Source organism: Phyllobates terribilis, unplaced genomic scaffold, assembly GCF_046119375.1.
Source record: "Phyllobates terribilis strain yellow unplaced genomic scaffold, ASM4611937v1 Scaffold_2__4_contigs__length_985480577, whole genome shotgun sequence".
NCBI classification, from domain to species: domain Eukaryota; kingdom Metazoa; phylum Chordata; class Amphibia; order Anura; family Dendrobatidae; genus Phyllobates; species Phyllobates terribilis.
Genome location: NW_027362762.1, coordinates 345,497,812 through 345,523,125, shown reverse-complemented (window position 1 = coordinate 345,523,125; position 25,314 = coordinate 345,497,812). Strand labels below are relative to the sequence as shown.

At 43.2% G+C, this 25,314-nt stretch overlaps 1 protein-coding gene across 1 annotated transcript in view; it reads right to left on the bottom strand.

Annotated features, from left to right (window-relative positions):
- TRAT1 (T cell receptor associated transmembrane adaptor 1) overlaps positions 1-23,655 on the bottom strand; it is a 44,408-nt gene extending 20,753 nt beyond the window's left edge. The window contains exon 1 of the mRNA XM_073670445.1: positions 23,530-23,655. Within this exon, the coding sequence (XP_073526546.1) occupies positions 23,530-23,545 (16 nt within the window). The 5' untranslated portion in view covers positions 23,546-23,655. The remainder of the gene's footprint in view (positions 1-23,529) is intronic.
- Between the last annotated feature and the right edge of the window lie 1,659 nt (positions 23,656-25,314).

The following is a 25,314-nucleotide window of genomic DNA, read 5'->3' as shown; positions in this document are numbered from 1 at the left end:
CAGCTCTGTCCGCCGCGTCTGCGGTTTTCGCTTAGTTCAGCTCTGTCCGCCGCGTCTGCGGTTTTCGCTTTGCTCAGCTCTGTCCGCCGCGTCTGCGGTTTTCGCTTTGCTCAGCTCTGTCCGCCGCGTCTGCGGTTTTCGCTTTGCTCAGCTCTGTCCGCCGCGTCTGCGGTTTTCGCTTTGCTCAGCTCTGTCCGCCGCGTCTGCGGTTTTCGCTTTGCTCAGCTCTGTCCGCCGCGTCTGCGGTTTTCGCTTTGCTCAGCTCTGTCTGCCGCGTCTGCGGTTTTCGCTTTGCTCAGCTCTGTCCGCCGCGTCTGCGGTTTTCGCTTTGCTCAGCTCTGTCCGCCGCGTCTGCGGTTTTTGCGTTGATCAGCTCTGTCCGCCGCGTCTGCGGTTTTCGCTTTGCTCGGCTCTGTCCGCCACGTCTGCGGTTTTCGCTTTGCTCAGCTCTGTCCGCCGCATCTGCGGTTTTCGCTTTGCTCAGCTCTGTCCGCCGCGTCTGCGGTTTTCGCTTTGCTCGGCTCTGTCCGCCGCGTCTGCGGTTTTCGCTTTGCTCGGCCCTGTCTGCCGCGTCTGCGGTTTCGAATTTGTCTCCCAGTCTGTACTGGACCCTACCCAGCCTGCGCTCTAGTCTGCCTGTTCCAGTATTCCCCGGTGTGGGTCAACAGCCGTGTCCGGAGTCTGACCTGGAGTAGACCCTGGTTCCTCTGCTCGGTTCCTCCCTGGTGCACTGGCGTCGTATGCCGTCGTGCGACCTTGGTCGGATCGGGCAGATACTTAGTTACGCCCCTCCAGGCACTCTCCGGTTCATGGCACAGTGGAATCACTACATAAACACGCACACGCCAGTCAGTCCGGGCGTGTGCATTACAGCATGCTCAGGCCATGGTTCCCATTGAGCCCCACGGCCTTCGCTCTCTGAGAAGTTTTCCAGCGAATACATGCATTAAAATAAATAAATAAATAATTTTTTTATTTTTTTTTTTTCCCTTTAGCTGAGTTCCAGGCGAATTACGCACCCGTCCAGATGGATCTATCTGCTCTCGTTCCTGCGGATCTGCTACGTTATTATGGGGATCCAAGACAAAGTCGTGCATTTGTGGAGCAATGCATGCTACACTTCAAGTTCTACCCTCTATGTTTTCCCACCGATCGGGTTAAGGTGGCATTCATTATGTCTTACCTGGCGGGTGATGCCTTGGAATGGATCAACCCCCTATATGAAACACAGGATCCGATCCTCCTGGACCTAATGGCCTTCCTAGTGGCCTTTCTAATGGTCTTCGATGATCCTAACCCGGAGGCTCCTGCTGAAGCTTCACTTCCCAATATCCCGGAGCAGTCCCAATGGGTAATGTGTGTGGGTAGCGCAATAGTCCTCCAGCCCAATGAGACTACTGCCCACCCAGAATCCTCACAGGGTGACTACGCTTTCCGGAATACTTCTCCCAACCTCAAGAGGCAGTCCAGACGTGCTAGACGTAGAGGCAAGCCGTCACGCCAGGGTCTGTCCTCCCTGAGACCTCCTGACCCCAACCTTGAAGTCCCTACTGAAGCTTCATCTCCCTGTATCCCGGAGAAGCCCCAACGGGAAATGTGCGTGGGTAGTGCACCAGTTCTCCTGCCCGAAGAGACTTCTGCCCATCCAGACTCCACACAGGAGAACTTCCTGCACCCGGCATCAGATGCTTCACCCACTTTAACCGGTGTGCATGTCCAAGGATGCTCCAAAGCTGTGGTTACCTCAGAGTCTGTGCACCTCTACTACCTGGCGGAGGACCCCCAGTTGCCTCCTGAATCCTCCGGGATACCACTCGATGACAAATGGAGAGGGACTTCTCTACACCCGGTACTCGATACTTTGTCCGCTTCGTCCTGTGAGCCTGACAATGGGTACCCCAAAGTGGTAGTTACCCCCGAGTCTCTACACCCCTCCGACCAGGCGGAGGACCTCCAGTTGTCTCTTGAACCCTTCGGGGTGCTACCTGATAACGAATGGACAGGTACTCTTCTATATTCGGTACCTGATACCTCGCCCGCTTCATCCAGCGAGTCTGACCTAGTGTACTCCGAAGCAGAGGTTACCCCCGAGTCTCTGCACTCCTCCAACCCGGCGGATGACTTCCAGTTGTCTCCTGAACCCTCTGGGGTGCTACCTGATAATAAGTGGAGAGAGACTTCCTTGTGTGCTGTTCCTGGTACTCCACCCGTTTCGTCTGTTGCTGAGGATGGCTAGATAGGAGGTAGCATCCTAGCTACGCAGATGAGACCAGTTTCTCCAGTGGACAGTGGAAGTGATCTCCTTGAAGTAAAGGATTGGCCCTCGAATTCCCTGCGGAACATTCTGGCAGGCCTGAAGAAGAGGGGGCGTAAGGGGGGGTACTGTAACATACCTGGCGGCGTCCTTGCATAGTGGTCCATCTCCCACTGTGCAAGAGCGCGTACTTGATCTCCAGTCCAGGGTGTCTCTCTGGCTTCCCTCCATGCTGTCTGTTTGCTTCTGTGTCTGCTGCTTAAGGGCGGCGCCCGATCACTTCCTGCTTTTTGTACCTGCTGCAGGCACACCCCTTGTGCGTCCTCAGCCTATTGCTGTCTATCACCTGGTATTTAAATCAGCTGCCCCAATTAACTGATGCCTGAGCATCTTGCCTTGTCAGTTGGCTTTTGTCTCTGACATGCCAGGTCCTGTCTATGTTACCTGCCTTGCGGTATCAGTTCCCGTGTCTGAACTGAGTCCTGTCTTTGTCTCCTGCCTTGCGGTATCAGTTCCCGTGTCTGAACTGAGTCCTGTCTATGTCTCCTGCCTTGCGGTATCAGTTCCCGTGTCTGAACTGAGTCCTGTCTTTGTCTCCTGCCTTGCGGTATCAGTTCCCGTGTCTGAACTGAGTTCTGTCTTTGTCTCCTGCCTTGCGGTATCAGTTCCCGTGTCTGAACTGAGTCCTATCTATGTCTCCTGCCTTGCGGTATCAGTTCCCGTGTCTGAACTGAGTCCTGTCTGTGTTCTCTTGTCTGCCTATCCTGGAGGCTGTATTTCCAGGCCTGTCTGAACACGCTCCTAGCCTGTTCCTCCCGCCTTCTAGGGGCCGATTACCTAGATCCGTTCCTGTATCTTGTCTGTCCTGTCTGAACATGCTCCTAGCCTGTTCCTCCCGCCTTCTAGGGGCCGTATTCCCAGACCCGCTCCTGTATTCCGCTGCAGTGTCGGTCTCCTCCGTACACTCAGTTCCAGTCTGAACTCTCTCCTATCCTTTACCTGTTTTGCCTCTATGTCCGTTCCCTTCCTTTTTCTGCAGAGTCTGAACTCGTACCTAACTCCTGCTCGTTGTCACTGTACTTCCGTTTGTGAGTTTGTGGTCCACTCGCTACTTCTCTGCAAGTACCCTGTGGGTATCTGGTTCTGCCTTTCCCTTCTAGTCTGTTCCGTGTGAACAGAGCCCTGTTCCCACCGCGTCTGCGGTTTTCGCTTTGCTCAGCTCTGTCCGCCGCGTCTGCGGTTTTCGCTTTGCTCAGCTCTGTCCGCCGCGTCTGCGGTTTTCGCTTTGCTCAGCTCTGTCCGCCACGTCTGCGGTTTTCGCTTTGCTCAGCTCTGTCCGCCGCGTCTGCGGTTTTCGCTTTGTTCAGCTCTGTCCGCCGCGTCTGCGGTTTTCGCTTTGTTCAGCTCTGTCCGCCGCGTCTGCGGTTTTCGCTTTGATCAGCTCTGTCCGCCGCGTCTGCGGTTTTCGCTTTGCTCAGCTCTGTCTGCCGCGTCTGCAGTTTTCGCTTTGCTCAGCTCTGTCCGCCGCGTCTGCGGTTTTCGCTTTGCTCAGCTCTGTCCGCCGCGTCTGCGGTTTTCGCTTTGCTCAGCTCTGTCCGCCGCGTCTGCGGTTTTCGCTTTGCTCGGCTCTGTCCGCCGCGTCTGCGGTTTTCGCTTTGCTCGGCTCTGTCCGCCGCGTCTGCGGTTTTCGCTTTGCTCGGCTCTGTCCGCCGCGTCTGCGGTTTTCGCTTTGCTCGGCTCTGTTCGCCGCGTCTGCGGTTTTCGCTTTGCTCGGCTCTGTCCGCCGCGTCTGCGGTTTTCGCTTTGCTCGGCTCTGTCCGCCGCGTCTGCGGTTTTCGCTTTGCTCGGCTCTGTCCGCCGCGTCTGCGGTTTTCGCTTTGCTCGGCCCTGTCTGCCGCGTCTGCGGTTTCGAATTTGTCTCCCAGTCTGTACTGGACCCTACCCAGCCTGCGCTCTAGTCTGCCTGTTCCAGTATTCCCCGGTGTGGGTCAACAGCCGTGTCCGGAGTCTGACCTGGAGTAGACCCTGGTTCCTCTGCTCGGTTCCTCCCTGGTGCACTGGCGTCGTATGCCGTCGTGCGACCTTGGTCGGATCGGGCAGATACTTAGTTACGCCCCTCCAGGCACTCTCCGGTTCATGGCACAGTGGAATCACTACATAAACACGCACACGCCAGTCAGTCCGGGCGTGTGCATTACATCATGCTTGACCTGGAGAAGTTACAGCCTGACTGGCAATACGCGTGGGGCTCATTATACCCCCGTACCTTTAGACCATCCATTCCTTACCCTTTGGCATTAACTAAATTATGATGTTGTATTTTGTGGGATAGAAATAATTTCTAGTGCACCTAGAGTCTATTGAGTGGATGTGCAAGTAGATTAGGGTGGATCCCTTAATACATATAGGCAAATTCACTGCCCGCTGTAGGTATAGCTTCACAAGATACATAGAAAATAATACAGTGCTTTAGGCAACTAAAAACAGGACATTTCGACTCTCCTGAGCCACGGTGTTGCAGCACCAAAGGAAAAAGGATTATTGGAAAAATATTGCTCCCTGTATAGTACCAGAAGAGAGGTACAGGTGCATCTCACTAAATTAGAATATCATCAAAAAGTTAATTTATTTCAGTTCTTCAATACAAAAAAGTGATACTTACCAAGTACCAATACCTGGTTTAAAAACAACATTATCACTGTACTTGATTGGCCAGCAAACTCGCCTGACCTTAACCCCATAGAGAATCTATAGGGTATTGTCAAGAGGAAGATGAGACACCTGACCCAACAATGCAGACGAGCTGAAGGCTGCTATCAAAGTAACCTGGGCTTCCATAACACCTCAGCAGTGCCACAGGCTGATCGCCTCCATGCCACGCTGCATTGATGCAGTAATTGATGCAAAAGGAGCCCGACCAAGTATTGAGAGCATTTACTGAACATACATTTCAGTAGGCCAACGTTTCGGAATTTAAAAACATTTTTAAAGCTGTTATAATAAAGTATTCTAATTTCCTGAGATAATGACTTTTGTGTTTTCATTGGTGGTAAGCCATAATCATCAACATTAACAGAAATAAATACTTGAAATAGATCACTGTGTGTAATGACTCTATATAATATATGAGTTTCACTTTTTTGTATTGAAGAACTGAAATAAATTCACTTTTTGATGATATTCTAATTCAGTGAGATGCACCTGTATGTATGGATACGGACATTTGTGCAGAGTCGGGAGAGTTGAAACATTTTAGTCGCCTAAAGCACTGCATTATTTCCTTTGAAGAAGTGAATTATTTCCTGTGTATGTCGTGAAGTTATACCTACAAAATAAAATCTATTTGTATATGCATGACTATGGCAGTGTGTTTTGTCAGATAGCATTTAGACATTTTCTACATACATTTTTACCTAATATATTGTCATATTGTATTAGAATTTACTCATTTTGATATGATTGTACTTTATAGACATATAGTTTCTTTTTCAATTTCATGTATTTTTGGAATTCTTTGTGTAGTACAAGGACTCTTCCATGTTCATGTTGAGGGTGGGACTTGGATCACTTAGCGTTTTTATGTCATATTTGTAGATGTTTTCAATGATATGTTTTGTGCTTGTTAATTTGTTGCCATATATTCAATAAATGTGTAATATCTTCTGGTATATTATCCTCTTTTTTCTGTTTGGTTTACTATATTGTGGCCATATATGATATATCAACTTGTCAGTTACTCATAGGTGGTGCCCGCCTTTCATTTTATAACATGAAGATTGTACATACAAAGCATTTTTGTTTTTGCTGTCTTTTTTGTCAAGTTTTCAAAATTCTGTAGCATTTTTTAAAAAATGCAATATGCTTTGCTATATTTTATGGTGTTGTTCAATATAGACTTCTTTATATGTCTCAATACAAAAAATGCATGTTTAAAATGTTATCAAATGATAAATTCAAAGAACACCTGTAAAAATGCTATAAAAAATGCTTGAAACTTATGCCACTTTTTTCAAACCTCTGAAAAAATAGCATGTATGTAAAGGAGTCTATGCACAGACCATTGTGTTATAAAAATGTAATAATTAAAAATTGCAATCTTTAAAGGCAATCTGTCAGCAGACTTTTGCTACCTCTTTGTCTTTGATGGAGACAAAGAGACCCTGAATCCAATGATGCATCACTGAGTTTACTGGGTGCAGCAGTTCTTAGACAGAGTTTTTAGATTTAGCAATGCAGCAGAGCTGAGAAAGCTAACTCCACACACACCACAGTTAACCCTGCCTATACCAGACTCTATATGGATATAGTATATAAAGAGTGAGCTGCTTATCACGAAAGAGGGCGGAATCTCACTTGCAAGCCCACGCCTGCTAGTCACAGCAATGATAATCACCAGGTGATAACACCTTCAGTGTAAATAAACAACAGCACACAGATTGACATGTGACACATCCCTGAGTTCTGTGTTTTAACCCCTACCTCATGCTGTTCTCAGATTACATAGCATAAACCTGCTGACAGATTCTCTTTAATCATTTATCATGATCGGTATGTTCAAAATTTCTTCCAGTAGTTGTAACATATGTACATGGCAAATTTTGATACAGAGCATATTCCCTTCGATGGTATTTAATAGAGATGAACATATCTTTTGAGATTGAAATTCATCAGCTTCATAGAATTTTTTTTAAATTAAATTAACAACAAATCGATTTGCCATGAATTGCAATTGTCTCTAATTGCCCTGAAAAGACATGAGGTGCATAGGTTTTTTTTTAACACTTTTGTTTTTTCACTTTCTTTCTTCCAAAAGCCATAACTTTTTTTTTATTTTTCCTTCCACATGTACTGAAAATAGTAAAAAGAATAGTAAAAAGAAACACCTGTCCGCCGTACCCAGAGTGTCGCACGGGGATCCGATCACCCGGCAGCATGGGACTGAAGTCACTTGAATTCATCAGCTGATGATCAGCTGAGAGCTCCGGTGACCTCACTTACGATACCTGTACTGCATGAGAAGTTTCTGAAGCAACACTGATGCAGTAAATGAGATCACCAGATCTTATCAGTTGATCTTCAGCTGATGAACTCAAGTGACCTCAGTTCCAGCAGCTCAGCGCTATACACTAACAGGAGTGATTACACTCCTCTCAGTGTATACAGTGCTGTCCTCTAGAGCAGTCACATCAGTAATTGCTGGTGTGACTGCTGTAGAAGTGACCCAGATCATCGTGGGACACTGGATTATGTCATAACGTCGGACAGGTGAGGGATATGGTTGTTTTTTATTTTTGGTTTCTTACAGGGGACAATAGCTTCAGTGGAATGGGCGTTAGGTGAGTATACAGTGTTTTTTATTTTTAAGTAAATGATTAAAACTGTGTGTTATTTTATTTAAAGTAAAAGACTTTATTCTGGCTGTGTCTTTAAATAAAAAATGTTACAACTGGGTTAGTAATGGGGGCGTCTTATAGACGCCCTCCATTACTAACCTGGGCTTAATGTCAGCTGTCAATACAAGGCTGACATGAATCCCAACCCTATTACCCCACTTGTCACCGCACCAGGGCAAGTGGGAAGAGCGGAGGCTAAGAGCCAGATTTGGCAGATCTTATGTATGCGCCAGTTCTGGGGCCGCTGAGAGCTGATATTATTAGCCTTGGAGGGGGTCAGGATCCATGGCCCCTTCCCTGGCTATTAATATCAGCCCGCAGCTGTCTGCCTAGCCTTTGCTGGTTTGTTTTTTAGGGGGACTCTATGTCAATTTTTTTCTGGGGTCCCCCTGTAATCTAGCCAGTAAAGGCTAAGCAAACATCTGTGGACTGTTATTAATAGTTATTAATAGCCAGGGAACATTTTTGGCTAATGGCCCCTTCCCCGGCTAGTAATATCAGCCCCCAGTGGTTGCCTCTGCTAGTTATGAAAATGATGTGGGAGCACCATTTTTAATTTTAGGCTATGTTCCCACGATTAGGATGTAGCAGCGCTTTGGATGCAGCACATTTTTGCACGAACGCAGGTAAATCCGCATGTGTTCACTGAACCATGCAGATGTACCACATTTAATACATTCTAGTGGTCGCATTTCTGCTGCGGAGACTCAGCGACTCCACAAGTGAATTTGACAAGCTGCGGTCCTGAAAGATGCACCACATGTCAGTGTATGTGGGTGATCCGCAGCCTCAGATGCACGCATAGTGGATATGTGATTTCTAGAAATAATAATAATCTTTATTTATATAGCGCCAACATATTCCGCAGCGCTTTACAATTCATAGGTTCATATACAACAGTCATAAGTAACATAGCTAAAGATAATACAATAATTACAGCAAAAATAATGGCGATCCTGCACGTAAGAGTTTACAATCTACTATGAGGTGGGGGTGACACAAAGTACAGGAGCTTATTTACAAGGATGGTTCAGCCATCTTGAGGGGATGAGGGATAGATAAAGGCTGCATGAGCTCATCACCAGCCAGTATCTGTGGTGCTTTTTGGTTCGGTGGAGAGTTATGTTTAGAGAAATAAGGGATGGGCTATAAGAAGATAAAAGGACTTTGATTAGGGAAGGTGATAGGCTGCCCTAAACAGGTGTGTTTTTAGGGAGCGCCTAACACTGTGTAAGTTGTGCTTCACCCTAATTTCTTGGGGTAGAGCATTCCAAAGAATAGGTGCAGCTCGGGAGAAGTCTTGAAGCCGGGAGTGGGAGGTACGGATTAGTGTGGATGTTAGTCGAAAGTCGCTTGCGGAGCATAGAGAAGGGGTAGGCCGATAAACATAAATGAGGTAAGAAATGTAGGGGGGTGCCACACTGTGGAGAGCTTTGTGGGTGAGAACAAGCAATTTAAATTGGATCCTATAATTCATGGGCAGCCAGTGCAATGACTGGCACAGAGCGGAGAAGTCTGAGTAACGGTTAGCCAAATGGATGACCCTGGCTGCAGCATTGAGGATGGACTGGAGGGGGGAAAGTCAAGTGAGGGGGAGACCAATTAATAGAGAGTTACAGTAGGCAAGGCGGGAGTGGATCAGAGCAACAGTGAGGGTTTTTGTTGTTTGCAAGGTGAGAAAGGGGCGGATTCTAGAGATGTTCTTCAGGTGAAAGCTACAAGAGCGGGCAAGAGATTGTATGTGGAAGGTGAAGGAGAGATTGGTGTCAAACACAGCGCCCAGACAACGAGCTTGCTGGCTCGGCATTATTGTGTTGCCACATACGGAGAGAGAGATATCAGATTTAGAGAGGTGAGTAGACGGCGGGAGCAGAAGAAGTTCAGTTTTGGAAAGGTTGAGTTTCAGGTAGAGAGCGGACATGATGTTAGAAACTGCGGCCAGACAGTCACTGGTGTTCTGTAGCACAGCGGGGGTAAGGTCAGGGGATGAGGTGTATAGTTGTGTGTCATCAGCATAAAGATGGTACTGCAAACCAAATTTGCTGATGGTCTGTCCAATTGGGGCTGTGTAGAGAGAGAAGAGAAGAGGGCCAAGGACTGAACCCTGAGGAACCCCAATAGTGAGAGGAAGAGGGGAAGAAGTGGAGCCAGAGAATGATACACTGAAAGAGCAGTCAGATAGGTAGGAGGAGAACCAGAAGAGAGCAGTGTCCTTTATGCCCATTGAGTGGAGCATAGAGAGTAGGAGGTGGAGTCAATGGTGTCAAAGGCTGCAGAGAGGTCAAGAAGAATGAGCAGAGAGTGGTCACCACTACGTTTTGCTGTCAGAAGGTCATTGGTTACTTTGATGAGTGAAGTTTCTGTAGAATGTAGGGGGCGGAAGCCAGACTGTGATGGGTCTAGAAGAGAGTGAGAGGAGAGGTAACTGGTAAGGAGGGAGTAGACCAGGCGCTCCAAGAGTTTAGAGATGAAGGAAAGATTGGAGACTGGTCTGTAGTTGTTTGTGCAGGAAGGGTCAAGAGAGGGCTTTTTAATAATGGAGTAATGATGGAGTGTTTGAAGTAGGAGGGGAAGATACCAGAAGAGAGGGAGAGGTTGAAGATTTTGGTTAGGTGAGTAGTGACGACTGAAGAAACAGACTGGAGTAGATATGAGAGGATGGGGTCAGTGGTGCATGTAGTGGGATGAGAAGAAGAGAGGAGCCTGGAGATTTCGTCTTCTGTGACTGGGTTAAATGTGGAGAGTGATCCAGAGGGGATGTGGGGGGGGGTGGGAGTCACGGCACTTGGTGGCTGGGAGCTGATTTCCTGATGGATGGTGTCCATGATGGGGGCCTGCGCTTTAGGACTCAGGAGGGAGTGAAAGGTATCGAAGAGTATTTTGGGGTTGTTGGATAGTGAGGAGATCAGGGTGGTGAAGTAGGTCTGTTTGGCGAGGTGAAGGGCAGAGTTATATGTTTTTAACATAAATTTGTAGTGGATAAAGTTTTCTAGTGTGCGAGTTTTCCTCCATAGGCGTTCGGCACTTCTAGAGAAACGCTGGAGAAATCGGGTTTGTGGTGTGAGCCAGGGCTGTTTTACTCTGTGTTTAGAGGTTCTGAGGGTGAGGGGCGCTGCTTGGTCCAGCGTGCTTCTGAGAGTTTCATTGTAGTGGTTTACAGCCAGATTAGGACAGGAAAAAGAGGAGATTGGGGACAGTGATGAGTGAAGGGAGTCTGTAAGTGTATGAGGGTTAATGGATTGTAGATTTCTGAATGTGTGATAGGTAGGAGTGTGCTGGGGTGGGCGAGGATTTGTGAGTGTGAAGGAGAGAATGTTATGATCAGAGAGGGGAAGAGGAGAGTTATTTAGGTGGGGGATTGAACTAAGCCGGACAAAGACCAGATCAAGGGTGTTTCCATCTTTGTGTGTCTCAGAGGTTGAAAGCTGTGAGAGGCCAAGAGAAGTGGTTAAAGATAGAAGCTGGGATGCGGATGAGGAGGTGGGGCTGTTTATGGGGATGTTGAAGTCTCCTAGGATAAGGGTTGGTAAATCTGAGGACATGAAGTGCGGCAGCCAGGCAGAAAAATGGTCAAGGAACTGGGTGGGTGACCCTGGGGGACGGTATACTACTGCTACTCTGAAGGAGAGGGGATGGAAGAGTCTGATGGTGTGGACCTCAAAAGAAGAGAATGAGAGTGATGGTACTGGGGGGATGACCTGGAAGGTGCAATGTGGGGACAGGAGTATGCCGACCCCACCACCAAGTCTGTTCGCAGGTCTTGGGGAATGGGAAAAATGCAAGCCGCCATGAGAAAGGGTGGCAGGGGAGACAGTGTCAGAATCCTGGATCCAGGTTTCAGTGAGGGCCAGCAGATTGAGAGAGTTGGTCAGAAAGTAGTTGTGCAGGAAAGGAAGCTTGTTGCATACAGACCGAGGATTCCACAGTGCGCAATTGAAGGAGGGAGATGAAGGAGTACAGCTGATTTTAATAAGGTTAGCAGGGTTTCGATGTGAGGTAAGGGAGAGGTTGGTGGAGGGTGGTCCGGGGTTAGGAGAGATATCCCCTGAAATGAGTAGTAGCAGTAAAAAGAGAAAGAACAGATAGTTTTTGGATTTTTGACATGGTTTCTTGTGCAATACCTTTGGATGAGATAGAGTGAGATTTTTCAGGAAGTTCAAAAGAGCATGGGAGCTGTACATGGGAGAGGACAGGAGAGAGGGGCAGATATGGATGAGTGGTGATGGAGGGGGGATAGGGCGGTGAATGTTAATGAAAAAAGCACTCAGGAATATTGACGCAGGAATAAACTACATAGTTAGACGAGAGTTTAAAATGTGGGTTACCTGACTCCTGCCCTGAATGACTGCCATTGAAATGACTGTCAAGACATTTGTCGAATAGGACACTTTGCTGAAGAGGACACGTGCATGCACCCCACACCACGTGCACCCCTTATGATGCATCTAGATTTATAGGAAGGACTATAGCATCAGGTGAGAGGGATTGTGGGAGCTGCTGGTGACTAAATTGCCAGCTGCTCAGCTCACCAGGGGAGTGCAGCACTGATCAAAGACACCGACCTAACACACTATGCTTGACACAGTATAACACCTTTCACCATCAGATAAAGTCTACAATCATGGAAGGACAGACAGTGAATACTGAGTAAAATGCATCAAATAACAGAGCACAAATACAGCAAGCAGACACATTATACCATAGAAATAGTTTCAAGATGAGGGTTCAGCAGATGACATAGATACAGCAAGCAGAGATGTTATACCATAGAAATAGTTTCAAGATGAGGGTTCAGCAGATGACATAGATACAGCAAGCAGAGATGTTATACCAGTGTGAAGATAGAAGAGATGGATGGACGTTAGTCAGTTGCCATTGCAATGACTGTCATACACTTGTCGAATAGGACACTTTGCTGAAGAGGACGCGTGCATGCACCCCACACCTACCATCCACTATGCTATAACATCTGGCCGCTGTGGGTTTGATGCTGCATAAATATGCAGCGTCAAACCCGCAGCATTTCCTCATCATGGGCACATACCCAAACTCACCCACAGCATTTCAATTTCTGAAGCGGGCTGCTAATTTTGACCGATTGAAATGTCATTACATGTGGTGGATTCGCATGTACTGACAAAACAAGTGAGGCATTAGGAAAATACGCTGCTTCCAAAGCGCTGCTAGTTGCTGATCATGGGGATGTAGCAGCTAACCAAACAGCTGTGAGCTGTTATTAATAGCCAGGGAACATGTTGGCCTAATGGATCCTTCGCAGGATAAAAATAGCAGCTCTCAGCTGCCCCAGAAATGACATGAATGGGAATTAGGGCTAATGGGATTAGGGTTTATGGGATTAGGTGTCGCTGACACCAAGCTAAGTGAAGATTTAAATAAACACACACAGAGAATGAAACAGTTTATTTGAAATACAACAGACACATTCTTTAATCATTTAAATTAACCAATATACTCACCCCAGGTCCGACGGTAATCCAAGGGTTAAAGTGATGTCCCACGTTTTGTTTTGTTTTTAAATATCTTTATTTAGCTCCAAAACGCATACATTGCTGTACAAAACCGCATCAAAAAACGCACCAAAATCGCGGCAAAACGCGCACTTTTGCCGCAGCATTTTTGCTGACAAGAGATACAGAAACCTTGCAGAAATTTCTGCAATCAAATCCTGAACGTGCGCATATACCCTAAGTGTAAACTATAGGGATTTCCAATGTTTTTGTCCACAAAGTGTATATAGATAACTATTCTATGGGTGAATTGTATATACCCTTTAACAACCTATGTACTCATATGAGAACTATAGTCAAAATGAGGACAGTGGCCCCAGTTGTGCCTTTATTATCTACAGGTAATTTTTATAATTTTGGTAGTGACATGAAAATCACATTCTTTTCTTAAAATGAAAAGAAATCTCATAGTAATTAAAATGCTAAATATTGTAATTTTCCAGAGAACGTTTCAGAACAAAACTTAATGAAAAAAAAAATGTCAGAACGTGCCGTGTAAAGAGACCAACAAGCTTGAAAGGAAAAGTGAATATCTAAGACATTCCCATAGCCAGCAGTTTATGCAGTGTACAGTTCATTCATAAATACTGTGTAAAAGCATTGTGACATGAACAATATAAAGCCTTTATTGTATACGAGTGACGTTACATTAATAATTTTTTTAATTACAACATCCTTACCAAGCTGCGAAATGTACCTAGAAATCATGGCCAGAGTGGAACTACAAAGTAGCCCTGAAACCCAAATCCCACCAGTCCAATTTATCAGTTACCGTATTTTTCGGACTATAAGACGCACTTTTTTCCTCCAAAATTTTGGAGGAAAATGGGGAGTGCGTCTTATAGTCCGAATGTTGGGGGAAAAGGGGTATATATATATGATGTGTGGGGGGAGCAGTAGCGGCGGAGGAGCGGGGCACAGGAGGCAGCAGCCGCCTGCTGCAGCCTGCACTGTCCCCGCTGCTAAAGAAAATGAATATTCACTCCCATGGGGCGTGGGGAGCACTGAATATTCATGCTTCTTTACAGCGGCACACAGTGTAGCCGCAGCGCGGCTCCTGCTGCTGCCGGAATCGCCTGTGCCCGCTGTTAAAGGGCATGAATATTCAACCTCTCTCCACGCCCATGGGTGTGGGGAGGGGTGAATGTTCATGCCCTTTAATAGCGGGCACACGCAATCGTCCGGCAGCTGCAGGAGCCGCGCTGCGGCTACGCTGTGTGCTGGCTATTAAGGAGCATGAAGTCACTTCTCCCTGCGCACACAGTCCCGGCGTGGGGAGCAGTGACTTCCGGCAGCTGATCTCTTCTTGGGAGCCGCGCATGGTAGTGACGCCATGCGCGGCTCACATGGTGAGATCAATGCTGGCAGAAAGGACGCAGCGCTGGCGGAGAGAAGAAAGGTGAGTAGGAGTGTTTATTTTTTTTTTATGTGCAGCATGATGGGGATTAGGGGGACCATGCATACCAGGATAAGGATGAGGGGGCATACATAACAGGATAAAGGTGAGAGGGCCATACATACCAGGATAAGGCTGAGGGGGGCATACATAACAGGATAAAGATGAGGGGGCCATACATACCAGGATAAGGATGAGGGGCCATACATACCAGGATAAGGATGAGGGGGCAATGCATACCAGGATAAGGATTAGGGGTGCCATGCATACCAGGATATGGATGAGGGGTGCCATGCATACCAGGACAGGGATGAGGGGTGCCATGCATACCAGGACAAGGATGAGGGGTGCCATGCATACCAGGACAGAGATGAGGGGTGCCATGCATACCAGGACAGGGATGACAGGTGCCATGCATACCAGGATAGGGATGAGGGGTGTCATGCATACCAGGATGGGGATTGTTGTGCCATGCATACCAGAATAGGGATTAGGGGTGCCATGCATACCAGGACAGGGATGAGGGGTGCCATGCATACCAGGATAGGGATAAGGGGTGCCATGCATACCAGGATAAGGATGAGGGATGCCATGCATACCAGGATGAAGGGGTCCCATGCATGCCAGGATGGAGGGATGCCAGGCATTCCAGGATGGGGATGGGGGCCACGTCTAAAAGAAAGGGGGGCATATATACCAGAATGGGGGATATTGTCAGAATTGGGGGACATTACCCCTATACCAGTGTCAGCAGAAGACCCCATCCCCCTTACAAGTGCATTGTGAACACATTTTTTGCTTAATTTTTTTTTTCTTTTCCTCCTCTAAAACCTAGGTGCGTCTTATAGTCCGAAAAATACGGTAGCTCTCAAAAACACCTAGTGATGTAAATGCATTGGAAAACAAGTCGTGTGGGTCAAGGACCATATTTATCAGTCTCTGAACCGGACAATCTAACCCAACTCAGACAACACATTTCCTAACAGAAAATAAACCAAAACAAGGAAAGTCATTACTTAGGCACAACTTGACGCTTCTGGGCCCTAATGTTCTGTAAGGTGGCTCTCTACCTACTATTTGTCATTTTTTACTACTTCCCTCTTCAGCCACCATCTCCTGCAAGACTATGTCATTCCTTTGAAGTGTAAATTTGGGGTGACAGACTAACTTTAACTCAGACTATTCAAAATATGATATATAGGGTGAAGTACGGCACTCCTTAGAGTATGTCAGGTGCATAGATAGGGTCCCAGTCCTTTATAATACAAAAATTATTAAATCCAGCACTCTTTCTGTAATGCTTTTTATTGATAAAGTATAGTGTATATAATTTTTTTGACATTTTGGTCTCAATGACCTTCTTCAGAATATACACTGAAATGTTAAAGACAATACTTGTGTTCAAATCAACTTGAACCAGAGACAAAAAACAATAGATAAGAAAAACAGCATAACAAAATAACATAATAACAAAGTAATGGCAAAGACACAAGGTGTGGTGGGAGACACTATCGATAATATAGGTATATAGACCCATATAAAGAGAAAATTGACATGCATATATAGTGTCATCCTGAAGAAGGTCATTGAGACCGAAACGTCAAAAAAATTATATACACTATACTTTATCAATAAAAAAGCATTACAGAAAGAGTGCCGGAATTCATAATTTTTTGTATTCAAAATATCAACCATATGATTTGTTGGTCTAACCCAGAGGTCCCCAACCTTTCTGACCTTGAGAGTCACACTCAGCTCTGAGAGAGGGATGCGAACCACATCCCACTCACAGTAGTGACACCCAGAGCCCCCTATTACCGGTATAATAACAGCCAAAGCCTTTCCACAGTATGCCAAGCTCAGGGTTTCCTATCTTACCCCAGTCAGATCTGCTCTTCTGCGCAGGGCTACACATAAGTGTCACCATCTAGAGATCTACTCTTAATAGCTGTTTGCTACACCGGTGCTAATGAACCGAGCTGGCAGACAGCCGGGAGCCACACATCACGGGCCCGTGAGCCACATGTGGTTCTCGGCTGCAGGTTGGGGATGGGACCCCTGGTCTAACCAAAGAAATTGAGAAGCCTTCTTATTTAGAGCTTAGATCAATCAATACCTTTCACCAGATTTGTAATAAATGGAATATATCTGTATCCAATAAGCGTATTGCTCTTTACACCGTCATACACACTAACTTGTGTTGCGATCGCTCTAAATCCTCATACCAGATGCCCTTTAAAATTTTCTAAGATAGCAACATTTCCTATCTACTCAATGCTTTGTTCTTTTCTACTGTTAAAACCACTGTTGTTATATTTATAATCTATTGTTTCTTTCATTTCTTTAAGAAATGTGATCTAGATAGATCAAAGAAGAGAACCATGTCAGAAAACAGATGTTATGCTATACCTATAATGATTGGTAATAGCATTGTAGAAAAGTTGAAAAAGGTGTAAGACAGAATTAAGGGAAATAAAAGTAACAGAAAAGAATAGAGACAAGTCTAAATTTCTATTAGATCTCATTTACTGTCAGTTATGTGATAAGTGTTGTAGTAAATGCATGAGGTAAGTAGCAAGTATTCCTTAAAGGCTGTCCCAAAACACAACTCATAACCCTTCCATAGGTTGTACGTTTCCTGTAACTGGGAGTCCCACTGCTGAGACCCCACTAATCCTGAAAGGCATGCAAACGTCTGCGACATTTTAATCTATGGGATTGGTAAAAAACAGCTGAGCTCTATTGTGAGCTAGTTCTATCAGTCCAATGGATTTTAAATGGAGCGGCAACGTTCACTTATTGACTGCACAGTATAATGTAATAAATATCCATAAAAGATATCAAAACTTCAGATTCAAAAATTGTGCCTAATGACCTACAAATCACAAAGAACTTTGAGATTTTATTAATTGGCCGATTATTTAATATGTATGGGGACCTTAAAACTGTGCTCAGGTTCAAGATGTCAGGTCGAAGAGAGATTGGGGTTTCAATATGATCAATCTTTTGTTCAAATACTAGAAAAGCTGCTGGTTCTGGAAGAGGCTTCTCTATTGGAAAAACAAGTATGTTCAATGAACGTACATGTTTGTGCAGGGGTCTGGAGGAATATCTTTTTGGCGACAATATCTTGACTGTATAGATTGCTTTAGGTGTCCCTGACTATGTACCTATGCATCATAATATTTATGTATCATAGAGTTACATTAATACAACTACAAAGTAATAAAATCCCAATTGAATAAGCATATTTTTAAAACATTATTACATATAATATTATCTATTGCAGGCTTGCTAACTTGATTTTTTTATCGGTCAATTTATCCAAAAATTACGGACCACCATAATTTTTACCAGACATATTGGAAAACTGTAAATCATTAGGATTTTAAGTGATACATGTCATCAGCCCATAATACTGATAGAAACACATTGGCATCATTCACTGTAAAATGCTAAAAATAACTATCACAATAATCCATACAAGCTCCCCCAGTTTTATAACTATCAAGGTCACATCAAATTTCTTTTACAGACAAGGTAAAAAAAAAGTCACGTATATTTTGGTCTGTCCGGGAATTTCTGGATGGTTGGCTTTGTATCTACATCTCATGCAAAGAATTTTTAAAGTTTCCATCTCCTATCTGCATAATAATATATACTTTGTCTATTATCTCAGGAGACTTTGCTATTTGATATTTATATGTTTGTATATTCTGCTGATTATTGCTGGATTTTTTTTATGAAAATCTATTGAAATCTGGTCATATATTAAAAAGGTAGGATTTTTATACAATGAACCCACTACTAGAGTGAAAAGTAATAGCTAATAATTTCCAGGATACGCCATTACTTTATGATTGCTGAGAGTGTGGCATCTGGGATCACCACCGATCCTTGGCACTACAGCAGCAGTTCTCCTGTACATCATGCAGCCGGGCATCACTGCACAATAAAATGCCGCACTGGGGCCGTAGAACTAAGGCCTCATTCAGATCTGCGTGTTGCACGCATGTGTTGAATCCATTCTTTTCAAGGATTGAACACGCACTCATCATAAACTATGGGGTTATTCACATTTCCATTATTTTTCAGAGAATATGTGTCCATGCAAAACTCATGAAGACTTGTCCATTTTTTTCGGGCATCACTGAGATGCCTTATTTACCTATTTATCCATCCGTGAAAAATACTAAATATACTGATGGTAAAAATGGACACACTGACCGTACACTGATGACACACTGATGGTAAAAACGGACACACTGACCATACACTGACAACACACTGATGGTAAAAATGGACTCACTGACCATACACTGATGACACACTGATGGTAAAAACGGACACACTGACCATACACTGATGACACACTGATGGTAAAAACGGACACACTGACCATACACTGATGACACAATGATGGTAAAAGTGGACACACTGACCATACACTGATGACAAACTGATGGTAAAAATGGACAAACTGACAATACACTGATGACAAACTGATGGTAAAAACGGACACACTGACCATACACTGATGACACACTGATGGTAAAAATGGACACTGTTCATACATGGATGCCACACTGATGGTAAAAATGCACACAAGGACAGTACACTGATGACACACTGACCGTACACTGATGGTAAAAATGGACACACTGTTCACACACTGATGACACACTGATGGTAATAATGCACACAGGGGCAGTACACTGATGACACACTGATGGTAAAAACAGATACACGGACCAAACACTTATGACACTGATGGAAAAAATGGACACACTGACCGTAAACTGATAACACACTGATGGTAAAAACGGACACAAGGGCAGTACACTGATGACACACTGACCGTACACTGATGGTAAAAATGGACACACTGTTCATACACTGATGACACACTGATGGTAAAAACAGATACACGGACCAAACACTGATGAAACAGTGATGGAAAAAATGGACACACTGACCGTAAACTGATAACACACTGATGGTAAAAACGGACACAAGGGCAGTACACTGATGACACACTGACCGTACACTGATGGTAAAAATGGACACACTGTTCATACACTGATGACACACTGATGGTAAAAACAGATACACGGACCAAACACTGATGAAACACTGATGGAAAAAATGGATACACTGACCGTAAACTGATAACACACTGATGGTAAAAATGGACACAAAGGCAGTACATTGATAGTAACATACATAGTAACATAGTTTTTAAGGTTGAAGGAAGACTAAGTCCATCTAGTTCAACCCATAGCCTAACATGTTGATCCAGAGGAAGGCAAAAAAAAACCCATGTGGCAAACACTAAGCTCCACATTGGGGAAAAAAATTCCTTCCTGACTCCATACGACAATCAGACTAGTTCCCTGGATCAATGCCCTATCAAGGAATCTAGTATATATAACCTGTAATACTATACTTTTCAAGAAAGGCATCCATGCCCTTCTTAAATTTTAGTAGTGAATCACTCATTACAACCTCATGCGGCAGAGAGTTCCATAGTCTCACTGCTCTTACAGTAAAGAATCCGCGTCTGTGATTATGATTAAACTTTCTTTCCTCCAGACGTAGAAGATGCCCCCTTGTCCCCCGTCTCAGGCCTCAGAGTAAAAAGATCAGTAGAAAGGTCTTTGTACTGTCCCCTCATATACTTGTACACAGTAATAAGATCACCCCTAAGCCTTCGTTTTTCCAAAGTAAATAACCCCAAGTGTAATAACCTGTCTTGTTATTGCAGGCCCCCCAGTCCTCTAATAACCTTGGTCGCTCTTCTCTGCACTTGCTCTAGTTCAGCTATGTCTTTCTTATACACCGGAGACCAGAACTGTACACAGTATTCTAAGTGTGGTCACACTAGTGACTTGTAAAGAGGTAAAATTGTGTTCTCCTCATGAGCATCTATGCCTCTTTTAATGCATCCCATTATTTTATTTGCCTTTGCAGCAGCTGCCTGACACTGGCCACCAAACGTGAGCTTGTCGTCCACCAATACACCCAGGTCTTTTTCAGTGACAGTTTTGCCCAGTGTTTTACAATTAAGCATATAATTATACAATTTATTTCCTCTGCCCAAGTGCATTACCTTACATTTATCCCCATTAAAGCTCATTTGCCATTTATCAGCCCAAGCTTCTAGTTTACATAGCTCCTCCTGTAATATAAAATTGTCCTCCTCTGTATTGATTACCCTGCAGAGTTTAGGGTCATCTGCAAACATTGAAATACTACTCTGTATGCCCCCTACAAGGTCATTAATAAATATGTTAAAAAGAATAGGGCCCAATACTGACCCCTGTGGTACCCCACTGTTAACTGAGACCCAGTCTGAGTGTGTTCCATTAATAACCACCCTTTGTTTCCAATCACTGAGCCAGTTCTTAACCCACATACATATATTTTCCCCTATCTCCATTGTTCTCATTTTATGTATCAACCTTTTGTGTGGAACCATATCAAAAGCTTCTGAAAAGTCCATATACACAACATCCACTGCATTTCCTTGGTCCAGTCCGGAACTTACCTCTTCATAAAAGCTGATCAGATTAATTTGACAGGACCGGTCCCTTGTAAACCCATGTTGATATTGGGTCATGAGGTTATTCTTCTTTAGATACTCTATTATAGCATCTCTTAGAAAACCCTCCAAGATTTTACCCACAGTAGAGGTTAAGCTTACTGGCCTATAATTTCCAAGTTCAGTTTTAGTCCCCTTTTTGAATACTGGCACCACATTTGCTATACGCCAGTCCTGTGGTACCGACCCTGTTATTATGGAATCTTTAAAGATTAAAAATAATGGTCTATCTATGACTTTACTTAATTCCTGCAGAACTCGAGGGTGTATCCCATCCATCCCCGGGGATTTGTCAACTTTAGTGATTTTTAGACACCGCAATTCTTCCTGCTGGATAAAGCAAGTGACATTTAATGGAGAATTTTTGTTATCACTAATCATGTTTTCGGTCATGCAATTTTCTTGTGTAAATACTGTTGAAAAAAAATCATTTAGCATATTGGCTTTTTCCTCATCCTCATCCACCATTTCACCCAGACTATTTTTAAGGGGGCCAACACTATCATTTTTTAGTTTTTACTATTTATGTAGTTAAAGAATATTTTGGGATTATTTTTAACTTCTCAATCTTTGCTGCCTTGATTTGTTTTTAACAGAATTTATTTAATTTTCTGTATTTCTCTAATGCCTCATCACTACCTACTTGCTTTAGTTCTCTAAATGCTTTTTTTTTGTCACTTATTGCGCCCCTTACAGCTCTATTTTGCCATAGTGGTTTCCTCCTATTTCTAGCATGTTTATTCTCATAGGGTATATATTGTGCACAGGTCCTACTCAGGATGCTAATAAATGTTTCCCATTTGCTTTGTGTAGTTTTATGTCTCAGGATATAGTCCCAGTTTATTGCATTAAGATCATCTCTCAGCCGTTGGAAATTTGCCTTCCTGAAGTTTAGTGTCCTTGTAACCCCTCTACTACACATCTTATTAAAGGATACATGAAAGCTTATTATTTTGTGATCACTATTACCCAAGTGACCCCCAACTCGTATATTTGATATGCTGTCTGGCCTGCTAATATTGACACACTGATGGTAAAAATGGACACACAGACCAAACACTGATGACACTGATGGTAAAAACGGACACACGGACCAAACACTGATGACACTGATGGTAAAAATGGACACAACGGCCGTACACTGATAACACACTGATCCAAAACACTGATAAACCATTTTTTTTACAGATGTGTTTCTGAATGAGGCCTAAATCAGAATTCTGGCCTCTACATTTTCAGGATTGTTGGGAGTCCCAAAAGTTAAACCCTCACTGATCATAAAAGTATACCAAATCTTAATACCATATCTTAATGATGTGCCATTATTTCATGAAATCTTTAATTATATGTAAGCGTGAAAAATCTAGTATTGTAATTGGGGTGCAGGTTAAATAATAATTTGATCATAAAATACTAATGTAAATACAGTGATAAAGGCTAAATGCTACTTTTATTTGTTTGTGTTTCCACCAACATTTTACATGAAGCCATTTCCAAAACCACTAACTGTACGTTACATTTTTAATATAGGTTTGGGTCTGAAAGCATTCATACCAATAATGGATTTTCGGGTTTATTTTTAATTATACAGAATGATAGGAACTGTATTAGTTAGTCTATCGTATGTTGTCTACAAGATATTAAACATGCATACATTTAAGAAAAATATGCGTTGGGTTCAATAAGTGAAATGAAAGCTTTAGATGCATTACAATCATCTTTACTGTAATATATATATATATATATATATATTTACTATAATATATAGATTTTTTATTTCTAATGAAAGAAGAACATGAAGTTTGTTTCATCCCTTTAAAGGACGTTCAGAATTTATCGTAACGCGATACTAGGTTGAACTGGATGGAATAGTGTATTTTTTAACTTTAATCAGTGGTTTAGCTAACTCGTGGTTCCTACATAAAATAACTAACAGGTTCCCAAATACTATTTACCATTTATAGTACTTGTGTACTGTCATGCATCAGTGTGATTAGAGGACTCCCTTCAGGCATTGTTGTCTTTCGAACCCCTATAGATCTGCTATGTAATATGCAGTGCAGTTGTAATGTCTTCTTTTTTTTGGGGGGGGGGGGGTGACTGGAAGAGAAGCTTATAAGAAAGATAATTTCTGACTTCTATTTAAAACATAACAACAAACGTAACTAACACTTGTGTAGCTTTTTTTATTAATTACTATTATTATTGTATGGCAATTCTGTAGTAAGTCAGAGAAAATTCTAAAATAAATAAAATGTAACATGGATTTGACATAGGGAAAAACGAACACTTAAAAACACATAGCCCTGCAAAATCTGACCTGTGGTATGTTTCCTTATTTAGTAAAAAGCACGTACCTGTCAAATCGCTCATTGCTGCAAAATGTTTTCTGCTGAGTAAAAGGAAACATTACATTGAGGTATAGTCCTTTCCCCAGCAAAGAGTTTTATGCATGCTTATTCGGTTCATCCTACTTTTTGGGTAGTTCTCAAACAGGAAATGACAGACAATAATAGCAAATGAACTCTATTACAAGATGTTGCATGTGTCATTTTCAGGATTGCTGAGATATAAACCAAAATATCATAAGGCCATTGTCCCATGTAGTATAAACGCTGCATTTTTGGGGGCTAAAAATCCGCTGCATTTAACAGCTAAAGTAAAGTAAGTGAATGTGATTTCAAGAATACTCATGCCTAGTGTGCACTTAATGAAGCTGAGAAACTTTGCATTTTATGATGCATTGTTTCTCCATAGACTTTTATAAAGAGCCTGAACGAAAGCATGTAAAATTGCAGTTGCAATTTTTAGTGCAGAATGGCAGCATTTCTGCACCAAAAGAGCATTAAAAAATGAAGTCATATCTGCACAAAAAAGAACACATAAAAGAAGGCAGAACACATAAAAAAATATACAAAAATACAATAAACAAAGCAGATTTCCATTGCATATTTTGGAGCAGGTACATGCAAATAATGTAGAAAAATGTAACTTAATTCAGCATTTTTGCAAATGGAAACCTGGTCTACAGGTTCATTCCATGCCTATTTCAAGTGTTGTTTTGTACTGCTCTTCTTGCTATTCAACATCAATATAATAGCGATGACACGCGCTCTCCTAATATTCCTGGCACATTTTAATCTAATGCTAAATGTCTATCTATTTAGTGTAATAAATAATCTAATCACTTTTCTAATATAGAGAGACAGATAAGCTTGCTCAGATTGGTGCTCTGAAGAATGGTTCTGTCATAAACTTGTAAGGGATACTTCGGCATACAAGTGATGAAAGAAGGTAAGTTCTTGATGTATGATTTTATTGTAACCGACCGGTGCAAAACAGAAAAAAACAACGTTTAGGTTATATAAACTCTTGATATAGCCGAAATGTTGTTTTTCTCTGTTTTGCATGGGTCGGTTACAATAAAATCAAGAACTTACCTTCTTTCATCACTTGTGTGCCAAAGTATCCCTTACACTTTTGTAATATAGTTTAATTAAAAATTTCCCATCATTCCATTTTCCCTCCATACTCTATCTTCCTTTTTTTTCATTTCCGTTTTGATGATGTTCGAATACTCAAATGGGATGTCATGTACGCAGTGGCTGCAGTCACTACCATAATTGCTTTCCCCACCCTAAAACGATGCATCATCTCATCAGTGACTGCCGTTTCAGGAACTAATCTAGTCCCTGCTCTACTGAGCATGCATCAGTTGTCAATTCCTAAAGATGCTCAGCATGAGCTTCATGGTTACAGTGCTATATTCCTTTGAATGCTCAGTGACAGTGTGCTCCCTTGCCGGGACTAATGAGAAGTCACGAGATAGCAAGAGAGCGCACTGTCAGTGTGCATTGAAAAGGAGAGAATACAGCGAGTAGAGAGAGCAAAGACCAGACCAGCCCCCGAAACAGATGTGGACCACAGTATATAACACATCAGATTTCATCCCTTTCAGACATCACATAATGTGGATTGTATTGTAAAAACTCTTTTAGATTAAATTAATCAAATATTTATTTTGCCTTCAATATTCAGCTATCTAAATCAGTTTAGTCCAGTTTAGAGCTCAAAGTTGGTAATAACATGCTTCCCTTTCAATGGTGAATCAAGCATATTGCAAATTAAAAATCTCTTTAAAG